The sequence below is a fragment of the Elaeis guineensis genome, chromosome 2 (genome assembly GCF_000442705.2).
Source record: "Elaeis guineensis isolate ETL-2024a chromosome 2, EG11, whole genome shotgun sequence".
Lineage (NCBI taxonomy): Eukaryota > Viridiplantae > Streptophyta > Magnoliopsida > Arecales > Arecaceae > Elaeis > Elaeis guineensis.
This window is the reverse complement of record NC_025994.2, coordinates 121,435,551-121,462,636: the sequence shown is the minus strand read 5'-3', so window position 1 is coordinate 121,462,636 and position 27,086 is coordinate 121,435,551. Positions and strand designations below refer to the sequence as shown.

Genomic DNA, 27,086 nt, shown 5'->3' with positions numbered 1-27,086 from the left:
TGTCTTTCTGAAGCAATCAACTGTAGCATGATATGCTGCTAACCAATCCATCCCCAGGATTAGATCAAAGTCCTTCATCTCTAAGACTAATAAGTCTGCTTTCATTTTCTTATCTCCAATACTCAGTATACAATCTTTGCAAATTGAATTAACCAAGATCACCTCTCCACTTGGCATGTAGATGCAAAGATCATTTTGTAAAGGTGCAGGAGACATCTCATTGGTCCTCTTAATAAAACTAGTTGATATAAAAGAGTGGGTAGCTCTAGAGTCAAATAGAGCAAAGACATCATTGGATGCTATTTTAATTATACCTGTTAGATATTTATATAATATTCATTTATCATCCAAGGCTATATGTCCATATATATCTAAGCATATAATATTTCATGACATATATATAAAAAAATTTAGGGGATCGATTCAGTACCTGTCATCACTGAGTTAGAAGCATTAGCGTCCTGTTGTGTAAGTGCATAAACTCGTCCTTGGGTCCTTAGTTTTTGTTGTCCCTCATCTTGTCTTTGCACTCTTGGGGTGTCCGATTTACAAGGGTATTCTGAAAATTTTGAGGCATCTGCTGTCTCTGTGATTCTCCTCCACTGCGACATACAATTGCTTTATGACCATCTCGTCCATATTTGTAACATTATCCTCTGGGCCATGTGTAATCTCGTTTAAGATAGGATCATCCACATCTGTAACATATAATGCTCTCTTGAGATTGTACTTTACTTTCAGTGGCAGTCTGGCTTGATTTTGGGATCTTTGGTTGGAAGGCTCTGATATTTTGACCTTAAGAATTAATTGCTTGATCTCTTTTCTTCATACTTTTCTCTTTTACTGCTTAAGCATCATTAAGTCCTTTTTCTATTATTAAGCATTTGTTAACAACTTCTTTATAAGTGGGCAGCTCAAATATAGTCACTAATTGTTGGATTCTATCCCTTAGTCCATTCTCAAATTTTCTGGCTCGAACATTTTTCTCAGCTATCAATGCAGGGGCATATCTTGACAATTCTTCAAATTTGATCGCATGTTGAGCAACTGTCATGTGGTCCTATACCAGTCGATCGAACTCTCAGAATTTCTGGAGTCGGACACTCTAATGAAAATACTTCTCATAGAAGATCTTTCTAAATTTTTCTCAAGTAAAAGGTACATCATTTGACTCTATCTTTCTAATTTTCATTTCCACCAATCGGCTGTCTCACCTTGTAACATAAAAGTAGCAAAAGTGACCTTATCCTCAGCAGGACATCTCAAAGCATGAAAAACTTTCTCTATTGCTTTCAGTCAGCTTTCAGCTTCATAGGATCTGAGGTCCCTGAGAATGCCGATGGTGCATAATTTTTGAAATATAACAAATTGATTTGATGTTCATACTGATTTCCAGCTCTTTGTTGTTGCTGGGACTATCGCTCCTGAAACATTTGTTGTATGATCTGTTGTTGTTGTCTCTGCTGCATCTCCAATATCCTCCTCATATCTTTCCTTGTAGCAACTTATTGTTGAACCAGTACTTGCATTAACTGAGCTGCATTAACTTGTTCCCCAGATTGAATTTCAGGTTCTCTTGGAGTTTCTACCCCAGGAGTGACTTCTGCATGCTCAGTAGGATGTTCTTGTTGTGGTGCATCATTAACCGGGGAGGGTGAAGCACTTTCTTGTTGTATATCTGGCTCCCAAACATTAGAGCCATCCGCAAATTGAGTAGGTCTCCGACTACGCCCACGCTCAGTCCCTCGTGCCACATCAACCTACACAGTTTCACTTTAGTTAGAAAATTAAAAAAATATCTCATATTAGTCAATTTTTATTTAAAGGTCTACCCATATACTCTCTTTCTGAAATGAACCTTAGGATTTTTAAATCTAAGCTCTGATACTATTCTGTCACGTCCCAAACCCAGCACCTGAGTTGGCCACGTGACACGACCACACAAACCTTAGAGCAGCGCCCTAAGGATCATGTAAGGCCTAAATAATTAACACCTCAAAATTTTAAATAACCAAGTAAATACCAAATAAATCAACTGAGTCACAACTTCAAATCAAAAAGTAAACTTTGTTCAATACAATTATTCAAATGTTCATTAGTTTCAGAGAATTTAAACTAATTGAACTACTAAAGGCTTCAGTTCTTATTTACTCTCGTCCAAACCATTCAAACTAAGCATCCTGTGAGTCCAAAAAAAAATAAAAAAAAATATGAGCTTCTCTAGCTCAGTAAGAATCACTGTACATGTACATCAGGCCAATAGATAAAATTAATATTTTTAAAATCAATACAATTTCGTGAAGACTTATATGTATATAATAACTCGAATATTGACATAAACATGCATTTAATAAATATGGATCATCACATGTCATCAGGTGAAGTCTTCATTCATTGTTGAATTACATGTTATATATTTCATCTTTTCACATTTTTAGTTTGATAATCTTTTATCTTTTTTTGACTTTGGACTAACCCAAATCATACCTCAATCTCTTTCCAATCCATTTTTTTTTTCATATAAGCTCCCAGGATGAGCTCCTGGCCAGCTGTCCTGCATTCGAAAGCTCGTGAGAGGCTGTTCCAAACATAAACTCCTGACGGTCTATCTTAGGCATGAGTTCCTGATCGACTGATCCACGTATAAGCTAGTAGAGGCTGTTCCAGGTATAAGCTCCTGACGGACTGTCCCAGGCATAAGCTCCTGACAGACTGTCTTATATGTCGAGGCTCGTCCAAACCATATCTTTTTCATTTAATTATTAATTTTATTGAATTAATTTCAAATTATAGGACGATCAAATTGATAAATCTTATCCATAAGACTCATACCATCAATCATAACATGCTCATGTTTAAAAAGAATCATATAAGCCATATATCGGTGTCTCAAGCACAGAAAACTCATCGATCATAAATCCAGTAATGCAAAATCAACATTATAAAACTAACGAACAAATAACATAGATGGTGATGATCATGTACAGGATTCTTACCTCGATCAATGAGAAATCAAACTCAACCTTACAGTCTGAATATCAAAACCCTACTCGTTGCCCTCCTGTTCATTGGACTATTCTCCTATCAAACAAATCAATTTAATCAAATTAATTTTTTTAAAAAAAATCATATATTGAAGTTTATCGGAACCCTTACCTGTGTCCTATTTTTTATTTTATTTTATTTTGAGAAGAGAGAAGAGATTTCTTCACCTCTTCCCAATGATCAAAGTGGGGGACCCAACCCCCATCCCGAATGCCTCCCATTCACACGGCCAGGGTAGGCCATCTCCGGCCACCCTCCTCAGCAACCTCGACGGCGGCAAGGCTACCGTCCTAGTGGCAGCCCCACCCGTCCCTGCTACCGACGACGGAAAGAGAAACAACACAAATAAAGGTGCCTCGTTTGAGCCTGAATCGGCATCTTGCCGACTTTCAAGCATGCCGATGGTCGGAAAGATCAATCTGAAAAGAAGGGAGAAGAAACATACCTTGTTCCAGCGGCTAAAAATAGCTCCGGTGGCCCCTTTCTTTTGATCAACCGCTCACGGCACTCTTTTGAAAATATCTCTTAAATCCCTTTAATTTCTTCGAAATTTTGTTGTAAGGTCCTAAGGGAAAGAAGAGGGAGTCTTTATAGAGAAGATCTCCTATCCTAATCGGACTCTTCGAGTCCGATTTCATCGAAAATGGAGAGGAAGAAGACTCCGATTAGGAGTCTTCCTCCTTCCATTATTTTTTTCTTTTTTCGTTGGGCTGTCAAGGGTTTACAGGCCCAAGAACCTGGGCCGTTACAACAGTAACACTGTTTCAACATGTAGTTATCATGTTTTGTGAGCAATTGGTTGTGGAATATGGGTTGGAAGTGATAAGGCTTCTGCTATTAAAGGGCAAGGCCTATTATGAGGAAATAAACAGGTTTTAAAGTTTAGTTATGAAATAAATGTAAGAAATAAGTGGAATGTGTAGCTGCGTTTTTGCGCATTAAACTTTATGATAGTTTGAATTTTATCATAAAGACTACCTTTCTCCTTTATTTTTTTTTTTTTAGCATCTATAGAGTGGATAAGGACAAAATGATAATTAAAGGCCATAGAGATATGTCTATTCTGGAATACAAATCATCATTTTGGTGGAATAGACTTATATATCATATAGAGAATGTCTATCCATAGGATATAAATCCTCTCATTTTGGGTATTTTGTAAAAATTTGAGAGGACATCTACCACATAGGAGATATCTCCTACTTATTCTATAACCGAATAGTGCCTTTAAGCATGCCGTTGGGTTTGGCATGACATTTTGATACTTAAGTAGACACTATTTTATCTATATATAATGTATGTGCCAAACTTGACAAAGCTTGTAAGATGTTTTTTTTTTTTGAGAAGCCAGGTGGAAGAGAGGCTCTTCCCCCGAAAGTTTATTTCAAAAATAGGAGTACAGAAGGTAGACTAGGTTTGTCTGCCTAGTTTAAAGGCATGAACAACAGTATTGCATGGGAAGGTCCGGTTAACCAAATAAAGAGAATAATGGTTGCATGGACCTCACATAATAAAGAGATAGCTATAGAGAAGACATATGTCTATAGACTGGCTACAGATAAGATATATGTCAATAAACTACAAATTAATATAGTCTATTCTTAATTTTGTATTGATTAACATTCTTTTGCTTACCCAGAGTCCAGGGCGCTGCCGTGATCGGAGAAAGGAAGCAGTTGGGCAGCTACTAGCTGCAGATTCACGTTGGCAACATATGAAGTACTCCAACTATTAAAAATGAAAACCACTTGCCTGACCAAAGAAAGAGGCATAGAAGCCTAAAAACGAAAGACGTGGTTAATGCGTATTTACCATAAACACCAAACACCAGTGATTATGATGCACTCAACGGCTGGAAACCATTTGTTTATAGGTTGTGAGTCTCTCCAAGAATCCCAAATCTGGGCGAAAGTGGTTGGAAGCTCAGGGAGATCGAACTTTGAGAATATGGTGGACCATAGACATTTAGAAAACTAGCACTGCAGTAGTAGGTGATCGGTGGATTCAGGACCGTCACCACACAAAGCTTGTAAGATATTGCAGCATTGTAGCTTAATTCTTACCAAAAAAAAAACATAAAACCTAAAGGCCCATTAGGTATTGCTTTTATTAATTTATTTATTTTTGTTTTCAAAAAATTGAGGAAAAATAAACTAGACTAGATAACAACGATTTCTTATAAAGTTCTATTTTTCAGAAATTATTTGTACATTCTTACAAGCTTGTGAAAAAAAGGGTTTTAAGTGAAAATAATGGCAAGGAGTGGCAGAAGTTTTGTGCTATCAAATAATGCCATCAACTTTCCTTATCAGCAAGATTCAGGCTTGGTGCTATGAGCTACGCGGCAAACTGTTACCCATCCCTCAAGTTTCAGGGGGCAAAACTTACCATATCTAGTACCTTTAGGTGCAGTTCTGATATAACAGACCTCCTCTAGGAGGTCTATTTAATAATTATATATTATAGCGTTGTGACAAATCTTGTATATCTTTCATGGACCATTACGTGGTTATAACAGCCATTATTTTTTTTGATTTGAAACCATTTGTTATGAAAATTATAAGTATCATAACTGATGTTAAAATGCCATTATGGTAGAAAACAATAGACAATAACCGATTGATCCGATGGTACTTTCCTCATCGTTATTCGCTTATCAAATTTTTTGTTGTGAAATGATTTTAATTTTTATAAAAAAATTTTGTTAAAAATACGAAATTTTAAAAATAAATTATTTTTTTTAAAAAAATAATATTAATGTAAATTATTTTTGTTGTTGTTGTTGTTGTTTTTTTTTTTTTTTTTTGAAGGTAACGACAATTATTTTTGCTGTATGACAATCCGATGATTCGGTGACGGTCGAGTTGTCATGATTATTTAATGCCATTAGTTTTTTTAATAGATGTGGCATTAAATGCCACTGGTTAAAATTTAAAATATATAACATGACAAATTTTTCTCCAGCTAGTTTCGTCGGAATTCCGTTGGAAGTGGGTGAGGACGGGGATTCGTCCATGACCTCCAACGGCCGTTATAGGAGCCGCGCATCTGCCTGCCCTTGTATTCCACTCCACGGTCCACCCCCTGATGGCCGCCTCCACCTTCCATCTCTTGCTTCAACTCTCATCCCTCCTAACTCTCCTCTTTCTTCAAAACGTCCACACGGCCACCACCTCATGCTGCACCTCTATCTTTAGCTTCGGCGACTCCCTTGCCGACACCGGCAACTTTCTCTACTCCTCCAGAGACAACCCCAGAGCCATCGCCCGGCTTCCATACGGCGAGACTTACTTCCATCGCCCCACCGGCCGGTACACCGATGGGCGACTCATCATCGATTTCATTGGTGCGTTTTTCACGTCTTCTTCTTTCTTTGATACGCCTATTTTGCTTACCACATATTTGTTATAAGGAGCCTATTAAGTTGCTGGTAACGATGATGGATGGTGGTGGGTGCAGCACAAGACATCGGAATCCCGCTCGTGCCACCGTATCTAGAAGGGCCTGGCGATCATGGATTCCGGCAAGGGGTTAACTTTGCGGTGGCAGGGGCGACGGCACTCGACAACGACTTCTTTAGGGAGAAGGGACTCGATATTAGTTGGACCGAGTACTCATTGGGCACTCAAATTGAGTGGTTCAAGCAACTGCTGCCTTCCCTCTGCTCCTCGAGTTCGGGTAAGCCGGAATTCTTCTCTCCATTTCGTCTTCTGTCCTCCTCTTCTCTCTCTCTCAGGACGAGTTAGATCGTTGACGAAGCTCTTGTTAGAAGCAGGTCATGCGATCCACCTGCCCAGCCACAATTTCAATACCGTTTAAGTCTTTTTAACATGACGTCGCATCATTTGATTGGAATCTGTTTTACATGTTGCTGTTTCCCACCAAACAAAGGGGAATAAACTTTTACCAAAAAAAAAAAAAAAAGGGGAATAAAGATTTGCACCAAAAGAAAAAATGGGGGAACAAATACTACCAAGTTGTCGTTTACACTGGCAAAACCTATCACAATTTCCATGTTTTGTAATCTTTTATTCTATCAAATGAACTTTGTAGATTCGTATCCGTTCCCCTTTTCTCCAAAAAGGTAATATGGACCTTACCCTGCATGCCGTACATGCTGCCCATCCCTTTGCTGGTTCAGATTGGCGAAAATAAAGATTGAGTAAATTACAAACATTTGCATTTGAATTTCATTTGACGTTAAAAGATGTTATGTTAAGTTATGGATTAAAATATTAGATAGAAATAAATCTCAGAAGGATGGGTATAGATTTTTCATAAGTATAATTTACCTCTAATCTCAAGAAGATTTATATAATTTACTCAAAAATTTATCCATTTATTTTTTATTTTTGTGAAGGATATCCCTTTACTCATGTTTCATGTTCACAATGGTAGACTGCAAAGGCATCTTAAGCAGCTCGCTTTTCCTCATGGGGGAAATAGGAGGCAACGACTACAATCATCCATTCTTCCAAGGAAGAACCGTGGATGAGATACGGACCTTTGTTCCCAGCGTCATCTCTGCCATTAGCTCAGCTATCAATGTGAGCCCATATATCTCAAATTTTTATTTATTCCACTAATCAATTGTTCTAGGCCATTGTGCCACCTGAGTTTTCTTAATCTCTCAACTTTGTTAGGTTTTGATCCAACTTGGGGCAAAGACAATGGTTGTACCTGGTAATTTCCCAATCGGATGCGTCTCCCGGTATCTTCAAACCTTCCAAAGCCAAAGGAAAGAAGACTATGACTCGGAAACGGGTTGCATCAAGTGGCTGAATGAGTTCGCGGAATACCACAATCGACTACTTGTAGATGAGCTGGATCACCTTCGGCAACTTCACCCGCATGTCACCATCATCTATGCTGACTATTACGAAGCCTTGCTCCACATTTTCCGTTTTCCAACACAATTTGGTAAGCTTTCTTTTGCACCTCCTAAATTTTGACAATCATGTTCTTTTTCTTCTGATTCAGTCGGTAAAATATTCTTTATATTTCAATATTTTTTATTAGATTAATTTCCAAAAGTCAAGTACCGAACATGGTTCGAATAAAGTTAGCTCTAAGAATTTTTTTCTGTAAATATTCTCGTAATTGGTTACTAAAATCGGCGGGGGTGTCTCACTTCTTAAAGTTAAGTTCCATACACAACTTGACTGCACTTTATGGTCATTCATTTGGGCTGTCTTTAGAGGGTTATAAACGAGTTGAGCCTAGGCGTTAGCAAATGGACCGATCGTCTCATGACAAGGCAAATGGACTGATTAGAGCTGTTGATTTAAGAGGAACTCTCGTACTTTGTGAGAGCTCTTTCCTGACGGCAATTGTCAAGAGGACTTTGGCGCTCCTTTCGGATTGGTCAATCTTTTACTCTGGTAAAAAGGTTTTTTGGTCTTTTCAGGCCTTATAATTTACTGGAAATCAAGGAATACCTTAGTCTCCTTTTGATGAGAAAAAAACAAGGCACCATGGGATTTCAGTGTCCAAAAAGGTTGTCATGTTGTTAAAGCAATAATTGAGTGCCTCGCAGCCCATGTGGTAAACTGCCTGGAACACCATATCGGTCCATTTGAGCCACCTTGAGCCAGTCTGGACCTTGGCGGGTGCTAGGAACCACGGCTGCATTCTCGGCTGCCTGGCTGTTCATCGATACTTGCATCACACGTTCATCGATACTTGCCTCACACGTTCATGATGGCTTTGTGGGACTAAACAATAATTTTGATGGAAATGAAATAGCGTTGTTTGCCGCATGCTTTCCTTCAATACATGTGAACATGAGACTGTGTCCCTACAAGCTTTTCTTCAATACATGTGAACATGAGATAATGTCCGGATTGAAAGCACCAATCATATAAAGATATTTTTGATTGGAAGGAGTTAGACTCTAGAATCAGAATAAGAATGGATAGTTTCTATTTCAATTACTTAGTTGAAGAGAGTCCTATTTTGTTTTCAAAAAAAAATAAGAATAATACCTGTTAGGATTTGACGTCTCGAGATTCAGCCCACATTAAACCCACAACGAGGTTCGCGGCGAAAAATGGAGTCCAACGAGAATAAGATCATCCCAAACGGAGCTCGGACGGAGAAGATACGAGTTTTTTAAGTCGGTACGAGATCCGAGGCGGTGGAGGACCGCCAGTGGCGGCGCGGCCGCACGCGGTGGCACGTGGCTCAGGCGGGGCCAATGCGCGGGACGTGCGACCCAGGTGTGCGGCCCAAGTGGGCGGGTGGCCCAGCCGGGCCCGCGGCCCAGGCGGGCGTGCGGCCCAGCCTGCGCGCGGGCCCGCGCTCGGGCGCGGCCCAGGCCCGCACGCACGGGCTAGCCCAGGCCCAGGCGCCTTGCCTGGGCCTGTACCCCAGTCCACCATGGACCGGGCGGTCCATGACGAACCGCGTGGATCACGTGGGCATTTCTCGCAGTCCACAGTACTATTCCATGGACCGATCGCGATCGAACGTCCCAGGAAGTTTTTGGTCTTGATCCGATGGTTCAGGGGCTTGATTTGGCTTGTTTAGGAGACCTAAACCTAATCTAATTAGGTTTAAACATTGTTTAAGCCCTTTAAAAGGGCCTACGAGGCAACAGAGAAGTGGAGTGGTCCGATTTTTTGCAGAGAGCACCACGAGGAACCCGAAGAAAAGGAGAGGCGTGAGGCCGCTGTGAGAGAAGGAGCAAGGCTCCTAGACAGCGGACGTCGATCACTTCAGGAGTTCAGGGGGTCTTCTAAGAGAGAGAGAGCTTTTGAGAAGGAAACTTCTAAAGAGAGAATTGAGTGTACAAAAGTTGAGGGTGAGGTCTCCTCTTGTAAAATTTTTTTTTTCATAGTGAAGTTTGCGTGCCCCATGGTGGCGAGCCCTTTTGTGGCTGATCAACGTATTTTGATTATTTTTATTTTATTTTTTCTTTCTTCCTGCTGCATCGCATGGTACTGAAAGGATCTTAGGAGGTGGTGTTCTGGCCAGACATCCACCCAACAAGTGGTATCAGAGCAAGACGGTACAAGGACACAGATTGCAGCAGTGGTGAGCAAGACTGAAGATGGAGAAGACAGGAACAATCAAGATGGAGATCAACAAGTTCGATGGTAAAAGTAATTTCTCCTTTTGGCAAGCAAGGGTGAAGGACGTGCTCATCCAATAGAGGTTGATTGATGCTCTCTTGTGCGATGAGAAGCCGACCATCATGGAAGTGCGGGATTGGAAATAGCTACAGATGCAGACGGTGAGTACCATTCGTATGTACCTGACGGATGAGGTGGTGATCCATGTGCTGAGCGGACTTCCCCGACGGTACTGTGGTCGAAGCTCGAGGAGTTGTATATGGCAAAGTCTCTCACCAACACTCTTTTCCTCTGGAGACAGTTCTACCAACTGCGGATGACTGAGGACAGAGCGTGCAGGAGCATCTGAGCCACTTCCAAAAGATCCTTACCGACCTCCTCAGCGTTGGTGAGAATGTTGAGGAGAAGACCAAGGTGCTGGTTTTGCTGGCATCACTTTCCCCTTCGTACGAGTCTTTGGTGACTGCTCTTCTAGTGGGGAAGAGCACCATCAAGATGGATGAGGTCACCGTGGCGATACTCCAAAATGAGATTCTCAGGAGGGAGAACTCAGCTTCGAGCCCAGGTGACGGGAGCTCAATTTTGGTGGCTTCTGGAGGAGCAGGAGGCGGTAGATGGAGCGACAGGAGATCGCAACGAGGGCGGTCCAAGTCCAGGAGGGACTTGAGCAAAATCAAGTGTTACCGGTGTGAGGAGTTGGGGCATCTAGCCAGAGATTGCCCTCAACTCAAAAATCGGACGGTGGCTGCTGTAGCGACGGCCGACAACGATTCAGATGGAGATATCCTGGAGATATCTGATGAGGTATTTACTTCTTCCCAGCAGTGGATATTAGATTCTGCATGTCGCTATCATGTATGTTGCAGAGAGGAGCAGTTTGACTCCCTGGAGAATAGTGAGGGCACTGTATATCTGTCGGATGGATCGAGCTGTACGATCAGAGATATTGGGACGGTCAGTTGGAGGATACATGACGGTGCAGTAAGAAAATTGGAGGAGGTCCGATACATACTCAATTTCAAGCGAAATCTTATCTCACTTAGCAGACTGGATTCGAGAGACTATAGGACGGTAGCTGGTGGAGGAATCCTGAGGGTGCTATGCAGTGATAGGATTGTGCTGAAGGAGAAGAAGGGGAGTAGAGGATATTATTACCTCGCGGGGAGCCCAGTGTGAGGTGGAGCTTCGAGAGCCAAATGGAGCCCAGAGCGAGGTGGAGCTCCAGGAGGCGAATCAAGCACGAGACAGGAGACTCGGGAGGATGAGAGGTGACGTCGCAATGTGAGATTCCTATTGCCGCAGGACGATGCCCAGAGCAGGTCTCAGATCAGGAGGAGCACAGCATATGATGGAGATAGGATCGAGCAGCCTGGCTCGACTCCCATGTTTGCCCATCCATGATCAGCATATGATTGCCCCAGGACATGGGGGCGAGGAGATCTAGAGGCTCTCAGAGTTTGGAGGAAGTCGAATATCGAGTCAAGGTGGAGATTGTTTGGATTTGATGTTTTAAGATTCAGTCCACATTGAGCCCACAGTGAGGTTCGCGACGAAAAATAGAGTCCAACGAGATCAAGATCACTCCAAACGGAGCTCGGACGGAGAAGTTACGAGCTTTTGAAGTCGGCACAAAATCCAAGGTGGTGGAGGACCGCCAGCGGCCGGCGGAGCGGCTGCGGCATGCGGCCTAGGCTGGGCCAATGCGCGGGACGCGCGACCCAGGCGGGCGGGCGGCCCGGCCGGACGCGCGGCCCAGCCTGTGCGCGGGCGGCCCCAGGCCCGCGCGTGGGCGCGGCCCAGGCCCCCGCGCGCAGGCCGGCCCAGGCCCAAGCGCCTTGCCTGGGCCCTGTACCCCGATCCACAATGGACCGGGCTGTCCATGGCGGACCGCATGGGCATTTCCCACGCGTTTCTCGTGGTCCACGGTACTATTCCGTGGATCGGTTGTGATTGGACAGTCCAAGGAGTTTTCGATCTTGATCCGACGGTTCAGAGGCTTGATTTGGCTTGTTTAGAAGACCTAAACCTAATCTAATTTGATTTAAACGTTGTTTAAGCCCTTTAAAAGGGCCTGTGAGGCAACAGAGAAGTGGAGTTGTCCGATTTTTTGCAGAGAGTGCCGCACGAAACCCGAAGAGAAGGAGAGAGAGGCGTGAGGCCGCTATGAGAGAAGGAGCAGGGCTCCTTGACAGCGGACGTCGGTAACTTCAAGGGTTCAGGGGGTCTTTTAAGAGAGAGAGCACTTTTAAGAGGAGAACTTCTAGAGAGAGAGAATTGGGTGTACAAGGGTTAAAGATGAGATCTCCTCTTGTAAAATTTTCTTTTTTATAGTGAAATTTGTATGCCCCGTGGAGGCGAGCCCTTTTGTGGCTAATTCACATATTTTGATTGTTTTTATTTTATTTTTTCTTTCTTCCTGCTGCATCGCGTGGTACTGAAAGGATCTTGGAAGGTGGTGTCTTGGCCAGACATCCACCCAACAATACCCAATCCTCCAAAATCTAATACTTACTCTCATCTAGTATTCAAATCTTATTATGATTTTGATTTTGATTCCCGCCATGAACCAATTGTGTTGGTATATATGGGCAATCTGATTTCCATTCCAATGTATTTTGATTTTAATTAAGATTTCGGTCATGAACCAAATACACCCTAACTTTAGATATTTTGATTCCAACTTATTGGCAATTGTCTCTCTTTTTTTCAGAACATTTGACCTACAATACTGACCAATTTTGGAGGTTTGATTGCACATGTAATTAATAGTTATCTAAGGTCCCTTTGCTATAGGGCTGAAATCAGATTGGATACAGATCGGATACCAATATATCTATATCCATATTTATTTTTTCTGATGAATATAAATACAGATATAGATATTATTCGTGTACAAAAATTTATATTAATATTTGTTTTAAATGGATATAGATACAATTTGGATGTCGGAAGTATGGATATAATTATGAATATAAATTAGATAATTAAATTTTACAACTGTAGAATAAAAAATATTACTAAATAGACGATAAATCAAGTCCATAGTATGCTTATATGATTGTATATTTCTCTCAAAAATTAATAACTACTATATAAAATTATATATGATTATAATTAGATTCGGATATTTGGATACGGATTGGATAATTATCTATCGATATCCATATCTATTTTTCTTAGATAGATATAAATATCGATATGATTATTACTCAAATTCTTAAATTTTTATTCATATTCGGATTGATTCGAATACAAAAATGAATTTGGATGGATATTATCGTACCACTTTCATCCTTATTTGGCTAGCAGTAGCTTAGGACTCATTTGGTTCATGAAAAGTGGAGGGGGGAGAGGCACTTCTTAGGAAGATGAGAGGTTTCTTATTTAGTTGGAATCTTAAGAGGAGAGAGAATGAAAAAATCTCTTCCCATGAGAAGATGCTTTCCATATTTAATGGAAAGTGAAAATTTATGAGAGAGGTAGATTTTAGGATTTTTCATAGGATGAAAACTAATGACTCTTTTTTTTTCGAAAAGTATCCATTTAAGATCTACGGCTAAGATTTTGCAAATATTAATGGATGGTTAGGATGAAATATTGAATAATGATATAATGGTTAGAATGAAATATTAAATATTAATATAATATTTATATTATTATTATTATTATTATTATATTTTAATATTTATATTGATATAATATTTTTATTAATATTAATATAGTATTTATATTAATATATTAATATTTATATTAATATAATATTTTATTTTTATCTATATTATTAAATTTATTATATTAAATATCAGTATATATTAATATAATATTAATATATATTAATATTATATTAATATAATAAATTATTATGATTTAATGTTATATAATAATATATTATATTTATATTTATATTAATATAAATATAATATTATTATTTATATAAAATTTTATGAGCAAAAAGATATGATACTATATCTATTAATGATATAATAAGTATTCTACATAATTTTCTCAGAAACACGTATGTTTAACCAAATATAAGTCATTTTATAATAAATTATTTTTATACTATCAATCAAATATATTAAAATTTTATTTCAAAAAAATAATTTTTTAAAAAATAACTTCTCAAGGAGTTGAAAAGTTCTTCTGTTAACCAAACAAGTCTTTAATGATAATTTATTATATACTAAATTTGAAGATTAGTTTTTTTTTTTTTTTTTTTTCTTGAAGGAGGTTTATTATACAAAACTGAATATATAATCCAATCGTAGGGGATAATAATATGTAGTCTAGTAAAATCATCATGGTATTTTCCTTTAATTATTTCTTAAGATAATTTCTCCTCTGCTCTAGAAGGTGAAAGATATTATTTCTGGTGGTATGGCTACGTTCACCTTAAACGACCCTGACATCATCTCAGATCTAGTTGGTTTTTATTAAAATTCCGAACAAACTTTTGTTGTGTTTTCAAGGGATGATGGGTGTGCCTGTAGGATTTAAAGAGCCACCTCTGGCGGCATGCTGTGGAGCCGGGGGTCCCTATAATGTCTTTGTGGCGTGCGGAGATCGAGCGGCCACGGTTTGCAATGATCCATCAAAATACGTGTGCTGGGACGGAATACACCTAACGGAGGCAGCTTACGGGACGATTGCGCAAGGCCTATTGGAAGGATCATACGCCACTCCTCCCATTACCCAAGCATGCGCACACATAAGGCAGAGTGCCGCTCACAGCCTGCATCCAATGCAGTGAATAAACCAATAATGTCTTCTACTAATGCGGAACGGGGGAAAAATAAGAATGCAATAAAAAAAAAAAAAAAAAAAAAAAAAAAGGAAAGATGATACTCTGTGATATATTTGCATGACATATATTCTTTTCTTTCAAAATAGTAAAAATGATTTGCCTCACAAAATCACGAAATCCAATTCTTGAGAAATATGTTTATGTGCTACCCTCATCAATATATCAATCAATTTGTAATGATCTAGTATCTTGTTTAACCCCAAGTATCCTCACAAGATGAAAAGTCTGAATCTATTCAAACTCATAAATAATACAACTCCAATCACAAACAGCATGATGAGCCAAAATGAGTTTATACTACAACGCCTTATAGGCTATTTTGGCTATGAGCTAAATCCTTCCTGATACTATTTATATCAATTTGCAAGATTAATCGAAAGATTTTATTTAGATTCTCTAGTCTTGTATATATAAATACTATAGATATATTCGGTATATATCTCATATAAAATTAAACATATGCTTGAATGAGTCATCACATATCTACCATAGAAAAAATCAGTATCTGTGCTTTCATAGATAGTAAGCATATTTGGACTTCTTACTTTGCTACTAATCCTATGTTTCTGGTTGATGCTGATGCGGCAGTTATGAATTTAGGGTTTAAGAAATAGTGTGTTTTTTCTATTTCTATTATTCCTCTTCCCTCTTCGCTCCTCTTCATGTTTTTACCCTTTCACTTCTCTTTAAATGGACATTGACCCCACAAAAAAATACCTGCAGCTTGTGATATGAAACAGTTTCCGATACTGTGTCATCCAAATGCATGGCCATAACAGACTTCCTACTTCTCTAAACCAAAGCATTCATAGGGTAATCGTAAGGTATGTAAGAGTCCTCATGAATTCGGTAGATTTTTCCTTTTTTTTTTTTTCTTTTGATTGGGGAAAAAAGAAAGCACAAACTTGTACCCGAGCGTAACCTTGCGTGGTCTATCTAGTAAACCAAAGAAATGAAACCCGAAACTTTGGAATGCCAGATTCCGGTACAGCATCGGGTGCAATTGCCTGACTCGTTCAACCTCAAGGAGTCCGTGGGCTGTTGTAAGCTGTTTTGGCCCTGTGCACCGCCGTACTATGCCTGTTTAATAACACTTCAGTTAAATTTTAATTTACTGACAATTGTCAGAATAACATGGTGGATGGTCTTCCTAGCAACGAGCGACGTACTGCATTCGCATTTGTTTCCGTTAACCTTTTAATAATAATAATAATAATAATAATAATAATAATAATAATAATAATAATAAAAGGTTGTGATACAATTTTACCTGTAGATGTGCTCTGGGAAAGATGTCGTTTAAAATGCGCGGTTATTAATATTATCGTGGAACAAAAAATAAATTTACTGCTCCATTGATCATAGTGGATGTTACAAACACTATATCAGAAACTATATTGGTACCATTGGAGTCACCAAACGGCCATGGGACCCACCAACACCAGCTCTCTCGTTCGTGGACGGGACCAATTTCCGCCTGTAATATTAAATTAATAATCTAAGTGATAGATAAAGCTATTGTCAGCATTCTAGCAGGGAGAAAAAAACCTATGATCACTACCAAAAATGTTTAAGACCAAACTGCTAGAGATTAGATACCTATAAACACATCATAAAATTAAAACCTTTTGAATGCACCTACAATTACCTCATTTTTAGGGTGCAAATGGGTTAGATTGGACAATGTCATTTGTGATTCCATTCTTATTCGATTTTTTGTTTATGTTTTAATATTAGATCTAGATTCAATGAAATAGAAAATTGGATCGAGTTGGATTAGATTCACGATTGAAATTTTTGGTTCGATGAATTATTCAAGTTAGATCGGATCAATATATAAGTGGATCTTAACCCAAAAAATTTAGATTTGAATCAGATTATTAGAGATTTGTCATGGTTATATCTTTTTGGCCATCAACAATTCTGGTCATCTATGTATAACAAGTAAATTCAATTCATAATCCCTCTTAACTATAGTTAAATATTGCATGAAAATCAAAAAAAGATGACATGCATAAAGTAAAAAATAAAAATTGCAAAAATTAAAGTTGGACAGCCGATGGGAGAGGTATCTGTATGTCATTTGAACCAATCAAAATATTGGCTCTTTATAAATGTCCATCACTATCGAAAGATTTGTGCACCGTGGGTTGATTAGGGTGTGCTCTTAGGTATATCTTAGTGGTACAATCAATCACTTTCCTATATCCCATCTCTTGTTTGCTTCAGAAACTCCAACCATAACAGGTGGCAAAGAATCTTTCCCATCTGTAATGAGAAAAGCACATTGAATTAATGCAAGTTCTATATAACATGATTTAGAGTAGCCTTGAAATTTTTCATCATTTTGCGAAAAACTGCAGCAATAGGCATCTTTTTTTTTCTCATTTTTCTTCTCAACTGAGGCCAAATAGGTGAACTAGGACACAGGTGATGCCAAGAAAGCACAAGTACACAACAATCTGATTAATTTGGAATACTACTTGTCAGTGCACCATCACAGTAGTCCAATTAATTTAGAATACTGTGAGTCAGCGTACCTTCACCGGACAATCCAAGTCTTCGAACAACAGCTTCGGCACTATTTGCCAACTCTAGGACCAGATCATGTAAGATTTTGTTTGCAACTTCATCATCAGCTTCCGCTGCAGATACTACTACTAGAACAATATGAGCCCATGATTGCATAGGTCCATCAGTTCTAGCAAAGAAATTATATATATATATATTATACAACAATTAAATTTTTCTAAAGGGTAATACTGGAATCGGCTGGGTCGGCTGGGTCATAAACCAACAGATCCAAAGTACACCTAGAAATCAAACAGGTCGAATAGGGCCAGAGCATAATCCAATAAATCTAATTCAACCAGAAACATGGAATGGATCCGATTTTGAAACTCGATTTGGCCTTACAAATCCTTTAAAACGATTGTGTGTAAGCTGGTGTGATTTGATTGGGTCATGGATTGATCTGACCCATTTATAGCCTTACTTTATAGGTCTCTTAGATATTTTCATTGTTTTTTTTTTTTTTTGATCTCTACAAATTAGTAAATATTGTATGAGGGCTGATATTAAAGCTGATATTTGTATCAAATTTCTTTTGTTCTTCTTTCATTTTTACTCTCTTTTTTTTTAAAAAAAAAATTGTTTCAAAGATCTCCATATACTTTACCAATAGTTTTTCTTAGAAAAAACAAAAGTGTTTTACCAAGCTTGTCACTCAATCTAGTTCATTCTTATTTCAAGGTTTCTGAAAACAATATCAAAAAATAAAAGCAATACTGAAGAGGTGGTATACTATTTACTTGCTCGTTTTTAATTTTACGATAAAATTCACATCTTGAATTTTTTGTTTCTATGGTAGTTGACAAGGCGGAAAGGGCCATATGGAACAGCCAAATAGTCCAATTTGGTACAGCGCTAGCTTGTCGAGGGCGACACTCCATTGAGCACCATTGACCTTGAATAAATCACACCAGCTCACTCCTGCCTAGTGGAATGAATCCATAAAGCTAACTTAAAAGGTTCTTTTATACCACCAGTAAAGTAAAGCCAGGGTCAGTTTTTTCTTTTGCCCCAAATTGGTTTGTGATTTTACGTTGAAGGAACATCTTTAAAGAAGAAAAATAATATTTTTTTTGGTAAAGAAAGCAGGTGGATCATTCATTAACAGAGGAGAAATTTTTATAAAGAAGGGCGGATACATCCAGATCCCCGGGACCAGGAAAAGTAACCATCTGAAACAGATGTAGAAGAGCTAAATACAGAAAAGGAACAACGCTCTCCGAGATAAAAGCGCCAGCAACCAAAAGATAACAGTACCTCTATGTTCAACCGGACCACGAACAATGTTTTCATCGCTTATGTTATTCGTGATACTGATACTAATTAATCTCATATTTGAAGCTGGCAGCTGGCCTTTATATTCAAGCTCTATTAATTATGCAGAAATAGTGGCAGTCTGGATGGGATTATATGCGGCAGTTGTTTGCTTCAAAGCAACCGATGCATATTTGGAAGAAAAAAATTATATTGGAAGGGATAACTGGTTCGTTGATCCAGAGAAACTGTTACGTAGACGCAAGAGATCGATTAAAAATCAAGCAAACAACATTCTAAAATGCATGATCTGGTCGAAGCAGAATCTTTAAGCTAATTAGTGGACCATAGGATAGCATTGCCGCACATTATTATCGCATGTGATACCCATCAAAAAATGATGCAATCTTCCTTCACCAGCACAGCCTAGCAAATAAAATAAAGGGATTTACTACCAAAAAAAAATAAAATAAAGGAATCCATGTGCACAAGTCGTACGGGTTCGTGTTGCATCTTTCCCCCGAAAGAATGAAGCGGAGCATTCGGAGTGCTTTGAGAAATGTACGAGGCATGATCCAACGGTTGATGTCGCGAGAAAAAAGGATCAATCATCCTTTTGCGCGAAAGATACCACCCGAACCCTCACAGCACTGCAAGGTCAGACTATATGTCGAATGCCTCGCACCTTCGCTCCGGCTGCCGACCCGTGCGCTCTTCTATTCGCATGGGATCTGGGTTTGTCTCGTTATGCCTTGTTCTGATATATTTACCACTTACCAGTTCTTGTTTGTACCTGCCTGCTCCGTTCTAAATCATCTCAATTCCTCACCCTTCACCCAATCACCCAAAGACCCCTCTTCATTTCTATCTCCAATGAACCACTCCACCCATATCTCCCTTCTCCCTGCACTTCTCCTCCTCCTCCCCCTTCTTAGCTCCTCCCACCCGGCCACCACCACCTGCTACACTTCCGTCTTCAGCTTCGGTGACTCCCTCGCCGACACCGGAAACTTACTCCGCTACCTTGGCAAGAAAAATATCGATGTCGGCCGACTCCCATATGGCGAGACCTACTTCCGTCGCCCCACCGGCCGGTTCTGCGATGGCCGATTGGTTGTCGACTTCATCGGTTAGTGCTTATTTGTCGGTATTACTGTTAATTACGATATTGTAGCGAGTGACAGCTAATGATCGAAAGCTTCTCGATGAAATGGGTGCCTTGCGGCGGTATTGTTGGAAACCCAAGGCTAACGAGTAAAGCGTCCGTGATTTGCAGCTCAAGCAATGGGACTTCCACTCTTGCCGCCGTACCTCGCCCGGCGAAGCGGCCATGGGTTCCGGCAAGGAGCGAATTTCGCCGTGGCCGGGGCCACCGCGATAGAAAATGGCTTCTTTATGGAGAAAGGGCTCCACGTCCCGTGGTCGAACAACTCGTTGGGTATCCAGATAGAATGGTTCAGGCAACTGCTGCCCTCGCTTTGCTCCTCAGATTCAGGTACGCCTGCCTTCTTTCCGTCACTAGCGGTCCATGCGTCTGAAAAGAAGGTCCGGTCAAACAGCTGGCATAATGACGTGGGCTCCGGTTTATATCATGTGATATTGTTATGTGAGTTCGGGTTGTATCTTTCGCGCGAAAGAAGGATCCATCTTCCTTCGCGAGAATCCACCGTTGGATTGCAAATACCCACTTCGTGATCTGTGCAAAAAAAAATTGCAGTGTCCGGAGTGCTTTGACATCTGTGTCAGAAGCCATCCAACAGTTGATATCCCGAAAGGAGATCGACACTTCTTCCGCGTGAAATATACAACCCAAACCGTTAACCTGTCGCTCTCTCGAGTGGGCCAGCGTGTCGGCGTGATATGATAAATTTGTAGCTTTGATCATTCCCCAATAGCAGGCCTCCGTATTGCATGCACCAGATGCAATTGGACCGCGTCATAACATGCCATGCTACCCTTTTGTATGTCTCCAATTCTCGATTGCGCCCCATCCACCGTGCATAGGCCCCCAAAGCTAGCCTTAACTGGTTTGAATGCCTTGAAATTTAATATTTAATAACATATATTTATCACATATATTTTAATAGTTATTTATTTAAATAATTATTATATTAGTCGTACTGTCAATTAATATAGATTATTGAGAATATAATAAATTGTAAATAAAATACTAAAATATAATATGCTCATTAGTTCAGATTATATAAAAGAAAGTTTCAAGTGATTTTAAGTTTTTACTGGACATCTTTTAAATAAACTGACTGTAATTAAGCTTGGTTCGAAATTAAATAAAATATGTCAAGCTTGATTTGATTATAAGAAGAAGAAAAAAAAAAGACTGAGCTAAAGTTTTACCTGCATGGTTTGGCTAGATCCAATCCTACAGCAAAAAAAAAAAAGTTTTTGTCGAACAACTGGCATAAGACGATATGGTGTGGGACTCCGGCATGTATGATGTGATATTATTAGATTTTACCCATTGATGTCTCGCGTGGGTCGGCGTGATATTATCAAATCTATTGCTTTAATCATTCCGCTGCAACTGCGGTGCCCCCCACCCCCGCACAGACTTACCCACCTCCATCAAACTCTTTACCAAAAAAAAACACTTTTAGATGACTGAAATTTTAAAATAAGAGAGATTAAAAAATAATATTTTATAAAAATAATTTTATATATCTCGTGAGAAAAAAATCAATATGGGACACAAAATTTTAACTTTCTTATGAAAAAGGTTAGATTTTTTTTTTAAAATAGTACTCTTAATAAAATGTGATAAGTTTTTTTCTTCGTTAAAAATATAATAAATATTTTATATAATATTTTTTTAAAAAATAAATATTCGATCAAATATAAGATATTTTAAAATATATTATTTTTTTTATGATCAATCAAACACATCAAAATCACTTTATCAAATATCATATTGTCAAAAATCATTTTTTTAAAAAAAATATTTTATTTTTTATTTTTTTGTGAACAAAATGAGCTCTCAAACCACTGCTCAATATAATATTCAAGTCCAATCTAGTAGGACTTGCAAAATGACCATCTATGGTTAAGTAAGGAATCATGCACGAGTAGGACTTATCTTGCTGAATGCCTGAAAATTTAATATTTAATAACATATATTTATTATATATTTTAAATATATTTATATAAATAATTATTTTGTTATTTTTATTCTAAATTAATTTAATTTATATAGAATATAATATGTCCCAATTAGAATATTAAAATATAATACGATCATAGCTCAGATTATATAAACAAAAGTCTCAGGTGATTTTAAGTTTTCGCTACATATCTTTTAAATAAATTGCTCGTAATTAAGCTTGGCTCGAAATTAAATGAGTGAGGTAGTGCTTGATTTGATTATAAAAAGAAGCCGACCTAAAATACTTAGATGGGCTCAGCTAGATCCAACCTTGCATAATTATTAATTCGAAGTGTCACGAGATGTCCAGTACGGTTTATGAGCGACAAATTGAAACAGCCTATATAGTTTTTGTTGCATGCATAGTCACAAGTTCGGTATCCTGGAGTGATTCTAGAAATTCAGAAGAATCTGTACAATTTGAAATAAATTATGAACTAAAAATAAAATTAAAATTAAATCTAAATATTAATATATGAATTGTTTAAATTTTTTATTTGTTGATTTCCATTCTGATCTGGAAATATATTTGAGAAAACTTACATAAGAGTTTTGGATTTTTGGGTATGTAGACCGAGGGAATAAATAGAATGCTGAACACTTCAAATATAGTAGGGAATAATTTTATGATGTAAAGTGGGAGGAAAAATATTGTTATAGATGAGGAGAGAGAAGTATGGGACAAGCCATTATGAGACGGTATGATCCATCTGTTTAATTTTCTATGTATGTATATTACTCCACGCCGTCCGCTTGTTGGTTTATCTATTTTCCAAACTGTTTCATGATTTATTCATGAACTTCATAATTTTTGTAAATATGTTGTGACCAAATCACAAGCAGCCAAGTAAAATGGAGCATAATTCAGTGGATATGATCTTCTTGAATGTTTCTTGTTTTTTTGAAAACAAAGTAATGATTATGGTTGCATGTGCAATAAGAAAGAAGAAAAAAATTAGGATACTCCATCCAGTTCTCAGCTTGAATCATCGTTGGCATGGCAATTAGTTTGACCAGATCATAATAGGACATTTATTAAGGACAAAAAACAAATAAATTTCAGGGGCTCGTGATGGCAAATCCTCCTACCATCTCAATTGGGCCTGGCTCTGCTCTTGTTTTTTATGGACATTGGAGAATGTGACTGGTATAATTCCCAGAAGAGCCAACCGGACCCCAAAACGAACAAGCGACAGATTCGTCAATATCACATTTCTTAGTTGGGAGCTGTTTGAGTAGGTGGGTCTGGCCGCGGTTTGAGTAACTGGAGGCAAGCAAACCTTTTTAAAGAATCAGAAAGCAGTAGGTGGAGCTATATTTTTTTGTTTTAATCCAAACCACGATGCAGAGAATGTCAACTATCAGTAGTTTTGATAAGATAATTCAATACCTAATCTGATTAGGTATTAAATTATCTTATGGTTATATAAATTTTCCATACAACCTTATATTTTATATTTGTGACAATTTTTCCTTTGATAAGAATACTTGTTAAGTATCTTCCATAATCATATTTATTTCTTATTTTCCCTACAATTGTGCTACCCAACTTGCTTTGTCACTAAAACTTGGCCCATGCCTACAAAAAAAAAAAAAAAAATACTTGGCCCATACCGGGACTATATTTGGACCTTACCTTGACCTATCTGCATTGATGATTTAGTGACATCAACTGGATCCAAACCCAATCCAAGCACAAAATATGGTGCATGATTTTAATTTTATAATTCTCATCATTTTAGAAAACTTATCAGTTACTCCATCGTGAACCATACCTTGTCCCTACTCAGCCTGAACTCAATTTAATTCTACATGATCCGTTTCTTGAATGGGTATGATTTGACTCAGAATAGACCTGAACAATTTAATGGATTGGGCGCGAATTTGGATGTTCTTGGACCAACCCAGCATGGCACCTCAATACTCAACGAAGGCATGCCCTTCACATGCATTGTATCATATCTATCTATTCCCTTTTTTCGTTCAACTTTCCTGCTTTTCTTTCACTAACTAGTTTGTCACTAGTCTTCCACAAACTTTTCCCATGTTTGCATGACTAAATACGAGCAATTTTATCATTTAATTTCTTATGCGTTCCACATCCTTGCAGACTGCAATGTCATGTTTCAAAATTCTCTCTTCCTGGTGGGGGAGATCGGAGGGAACGATTACAATTACCCATTCCTCCAAGCAAGAGCTCTGGACGAAGTAATTTCCTATGTTCCGCCAGTGATGGATGCCATTAGCTCAGCAATTACGGTAAGCTCAATCAATTTACTCATCCATTGTCTCCCCCTTCCAATTGGCTTTGCCTTTAACAATTTGGTCCGTAGGCGTTGATTGAGCTTGGTGCACGAACATTGGTGGTGCCCGGGAACTTCCCAATTGGATGCAATTCTGCCTATCTGACAGTTTTCCACAGCAACAGAAGTGAAGATTATGACGCGTTTGGATGCATCAAATGGTTGAATAAGTTCTCGAGATACCATAACAACCAACTCCGAGTGGTATTGAAGCGGATCCGTCAACGTAACCCTCACGCCACTGTAATCTATGCCGACTATTATAGTGCAGCCATGAGCATGTTTAGGTCTCCGCAACTCTCTGGTAAGCTAGCTTTTATTATCCACGCCCATTTCTTTTCCTTGTTTATGGACTTTTGAAGATAATTATTTTAATCTGAGCCATTAACCAGTAGAACAGCCATTATTATATCTTAGCATGGGAAGGTGAGACGAAGGACCATAGCCACATGAGTACTTCGGCCTGTTATATTTTTCTATTTTTTGAATATTGGGAAGGGCTACCGCCCATCTTTCTATCTTTATTCTCATCTCATCTTTTAGAGCAATCTTGACCAGAATTAAGAGAGATTTTTGGTTGGGACCAGGTCTGCCACTGAGTTGGTGGACTAGTCCAACTAGAAAGCAACGTGGTCAAAAGCTTCCTTTTTCCTGCTATTTCTTCTTTCTCTGTGATTGTCCGTGTGCTTTCTGATTGGACTACAAGCTCAGCGGTGGATTTAGTCGAACCAATAATTTCTCTAGAATTAAACCCTTGACCTTTTGCCCAAAGAGTAAGTGGTGGTACCATTCGCACATTATGTTGAGTTTGCTTTCATATTCTGTGCCATTTCCCAAGCCATATTACTCATTTATTGGCTAGGGATGCATAGTGAGTAGTCTAAGCTAAGCTTGAGGGAGTCTTATGCTCCTTTCAACCTCTCTGGGATTACCGGCCAGTACCACACATTGTGCATGGCAGCATTAGCCTGAATCCGACACAAAGCTCAATGGATAGATTTCAAGGCTTGTTTGGATATTCGGATTCATGAATTTGGCAACACATTTAAATAAGGTCCTCTATTAATCAAATACCATCTAGTTTAAATCTTATCGGAAGAGAAAAAGACTTCCATAGATCTTTTTTTCTTGCTGCAACCTAAAAGCTAAAATCTGGAATGGATTTGGGTATGCTTTTAGAAATATAAGATGGATAAGCTAACAAGCCCGATTCTTGCAAGATTTTCAGTCCAATCCTATAAAAATATCCAAACACACCCTGATAATTTAATTATAAATTTTCTTATCATTCTCGCAAACTCTCTACTAGCTAATAGAAATTACATCATCTCAGTGTTTTGTAATTTTGTTTTCCTTTTTGGTACAAGCAAGGGGTAAAGGTACACAAGGGGGTCTCTTTCACGTGAGAAAGATTCACCTTCCTTCGCACGAATCCTCCACAGGATCATCCATTGGTCGCTTTGAGTAATTTAATAGTCAACTTATGCTCAGCCAGAATTGCAGCTAGTCTTTTCCTTTACAAAAAAAATAAAAGAAAAAGAAAAGAATGGTAGTTTGTTTTACAGGTGGAGGCCCAAATGAAACCAACATCTAATTTTTAATCAGCATTCTTGGATTCAGGCATGAGCCAGCCCATAGTGCACGGCTACCATTCACATTCATCATTTTTTTTTTTTGGTTTTGATGCAATCTGCCATTCACATTCATCAGGTAGCTAATTTTTTTTCCTGATCGAATGAAATGAGTCTATCTGGTTTCAGGTTTCCGTAGTTCGCCTTTACCTGCGTGCTGTGGAGGTGGTGGACCTTACAATTTTAACTCTTTCTTGCAATGTGGAAATCCGGGCTCAAACGTCTGCGCCGATCCCTCAAGTTACGTCACTTGGGACGGAATGCACATGACTGAAGCGGCTTACAGGAAGATTGCCACTGGCTTACTAGAAGGACCGAATGCTGTTCCTCCTATCCTCAACACTTGCCCCAGAACAAAACAGAAAACCTCTAGGCCCCACTATGTATTGTTGGATGATGATATATTGGATGGATGAACACTGCTCAAAAAAGATGCATTGGATGGACGAGACTCGAGATACATACAAAATACTGCTTTCAGGGAATTAAAACATATATCACAATGATATAGCATAGCAAATTTTATTGTATTGCATTGTACCATGTTGTAGGACCTTGGTCTGTGCGGTTGCTTAATCTATGCAATTGCTATCAAATCCATTATGGAGATTTTAATTGAGGAAATATGGAAGCATGCGTTTAGATGTAGAAGATTGCTAGTTTCTTCAAAATTTTATTCATGAAATTTCTTCTAAATTTTAGTAATGCAGCAACAAATTTTTAATGACCAATTAGAATTTGGAGAATCAACAAAGAAGTCATGTTGTACTGGATTCTTTCTTGCTTCAATGACCCACCATATTCGGAGATGCGGGAGATTGGGAAGGAGATCAAAAGTCCAAGAGGAGGAGATTAACTTCACATCATTGTCCATGATTGGCGAGACTCTTATGGGAAAGCTTGCAGTGTACTTCCACCTTCACTAGGTCCCAGCGAGAGAGAGAGCGACATCATGGACAATTAATGCCATCTGACAAATTGGAGCTAAATCTGTTAATGTAAGAAGCAATATTAAAGAGCTAGCAGCGCCTGAATTAAAACCTGAAACTCCAAGACGAGGATGGTAACCTTTTTGTTGGTTGAGTTCCAGCGAGGCGAAATTTACTCCGAATTTATATCTCTAACTCCAGTTGTAATTTAGCATGAGATATAACTAGAAACTGGTGTACGTTTATTAGCTTTAATTTTAGGAACATATCAAAGTTGTCACAACCCAATAAAAATTTATGCATTTCATCGAGTACCATG

At 38.6% G+C, this 27,086-nt stretch overlaps 2 protein-coding genes across 3 annotated transcripts; both read left to right on the top strand.

Annotated features, from left to right (window-relative positions):
• The first annotated feature begins 6,028 nt into the window (after positions 1-6,028).
• Positions 6,029-15,299, top strand: LOC105038522 (GDSL esterase/lipase At1g28650). Of its 2 annotated transcripts, none has more exons than XM_019845960.3 (5): positions 6,029-6,391; positions 6,505-6,723; positions 7,444-7,592; positions 7,689-7,965; positions 14,588-15,299. In XM_019845960.3, the coding sequence occupies exons 1-5, from the start codon at positions 6,133-6,135 to the stop codon at positions 14,866-14,868; spliced, it is 1,185 nt and encodes a 394-aa protein (XP_019701519.1). In that variant the 5' UTR covers positions 6,029-6,132; the 3' UTR covers positions 14,869-15,299. The 2 variants fall into 2 exon arrangements, with proteins under 2 accessions (XP_019701519.1, XP_010912659.1); XM_010914357.4 differs by having other exon boundaries at positions 6,032-6,391; positions 14,609-15,217.
• Positions 15,300-19,366: 4,067 nt separating this feature from the next.
• LOC105038530 (GDSL esterase/lipase At1g31550) lies at positions 19,367-26,373 on the top strand. The gene is made up of 5 exons (XM_010914369.4): positions 19,367-19,876; positions 20,024-20,242; positions 24,015-24,163; positions 24,238-24,511; positions 25,968-26,373. Exons 1-5 carry the CDS (start codon positions 19,495-19,497, stop codon positions 26,252-26,254), a joined length of 1,311 nt encoding a protein of 436 aa, XP_010912671.3. The 5' UTR covers positions 19,367-19,494; the 3' UTR covers positions 26,255-26,373.
• Positions 26,374-27,086: the final 713 nt, after the last annotated feature.

Excerpts from the sequence above, each read along its gene's own strand:
- LOC105038530 (XM_010914369.4), top strand. The coding sequence starts at position 19,495 with ATGCCTTGTTCTGATATATTTACCACTTACCAGTTCTTGTTTGTACCT. Across the intron at positions 19,877-20,023 it reads ATTGGTTGTCGACTTCATCG|CTCAAGCAATGGGACTTCCA; the intron begins GTTAGTGCTTAT and ends CGTGATTTGCAG. Across the intron at positions 24,164-24,237 it reads CCATTAGCTCAGCAATTACG|GCGTTGATTGAGCTTGGTGC; the intron begins GTAAGCTCAATC and ends TTTGGTCCGTAG.
- LOC105038522 (XM_019845960.3), top strand. The coding sequence starts at position 6,133 with ATGGCCGCCTCCACCTTCCATCTCTTGCTTCAACTCTCATCCCTCCTA. Across the intron at positions 6,392-6,504 it reads ACTCATCATCGATTTCATTG|CACAAGACATCGGAATCCCG; the intron begins GTGCGTTTTTCA and ends TGGTGGGTGCAG. Across the intron at positions 7,966-14,587 it reads CCGTTTTCCAACACAATTTG|GGATGATGGGTGTGCCTGTA; the intron begins GTAAGCTTTCTT and ends TGTGTTTTCAAG.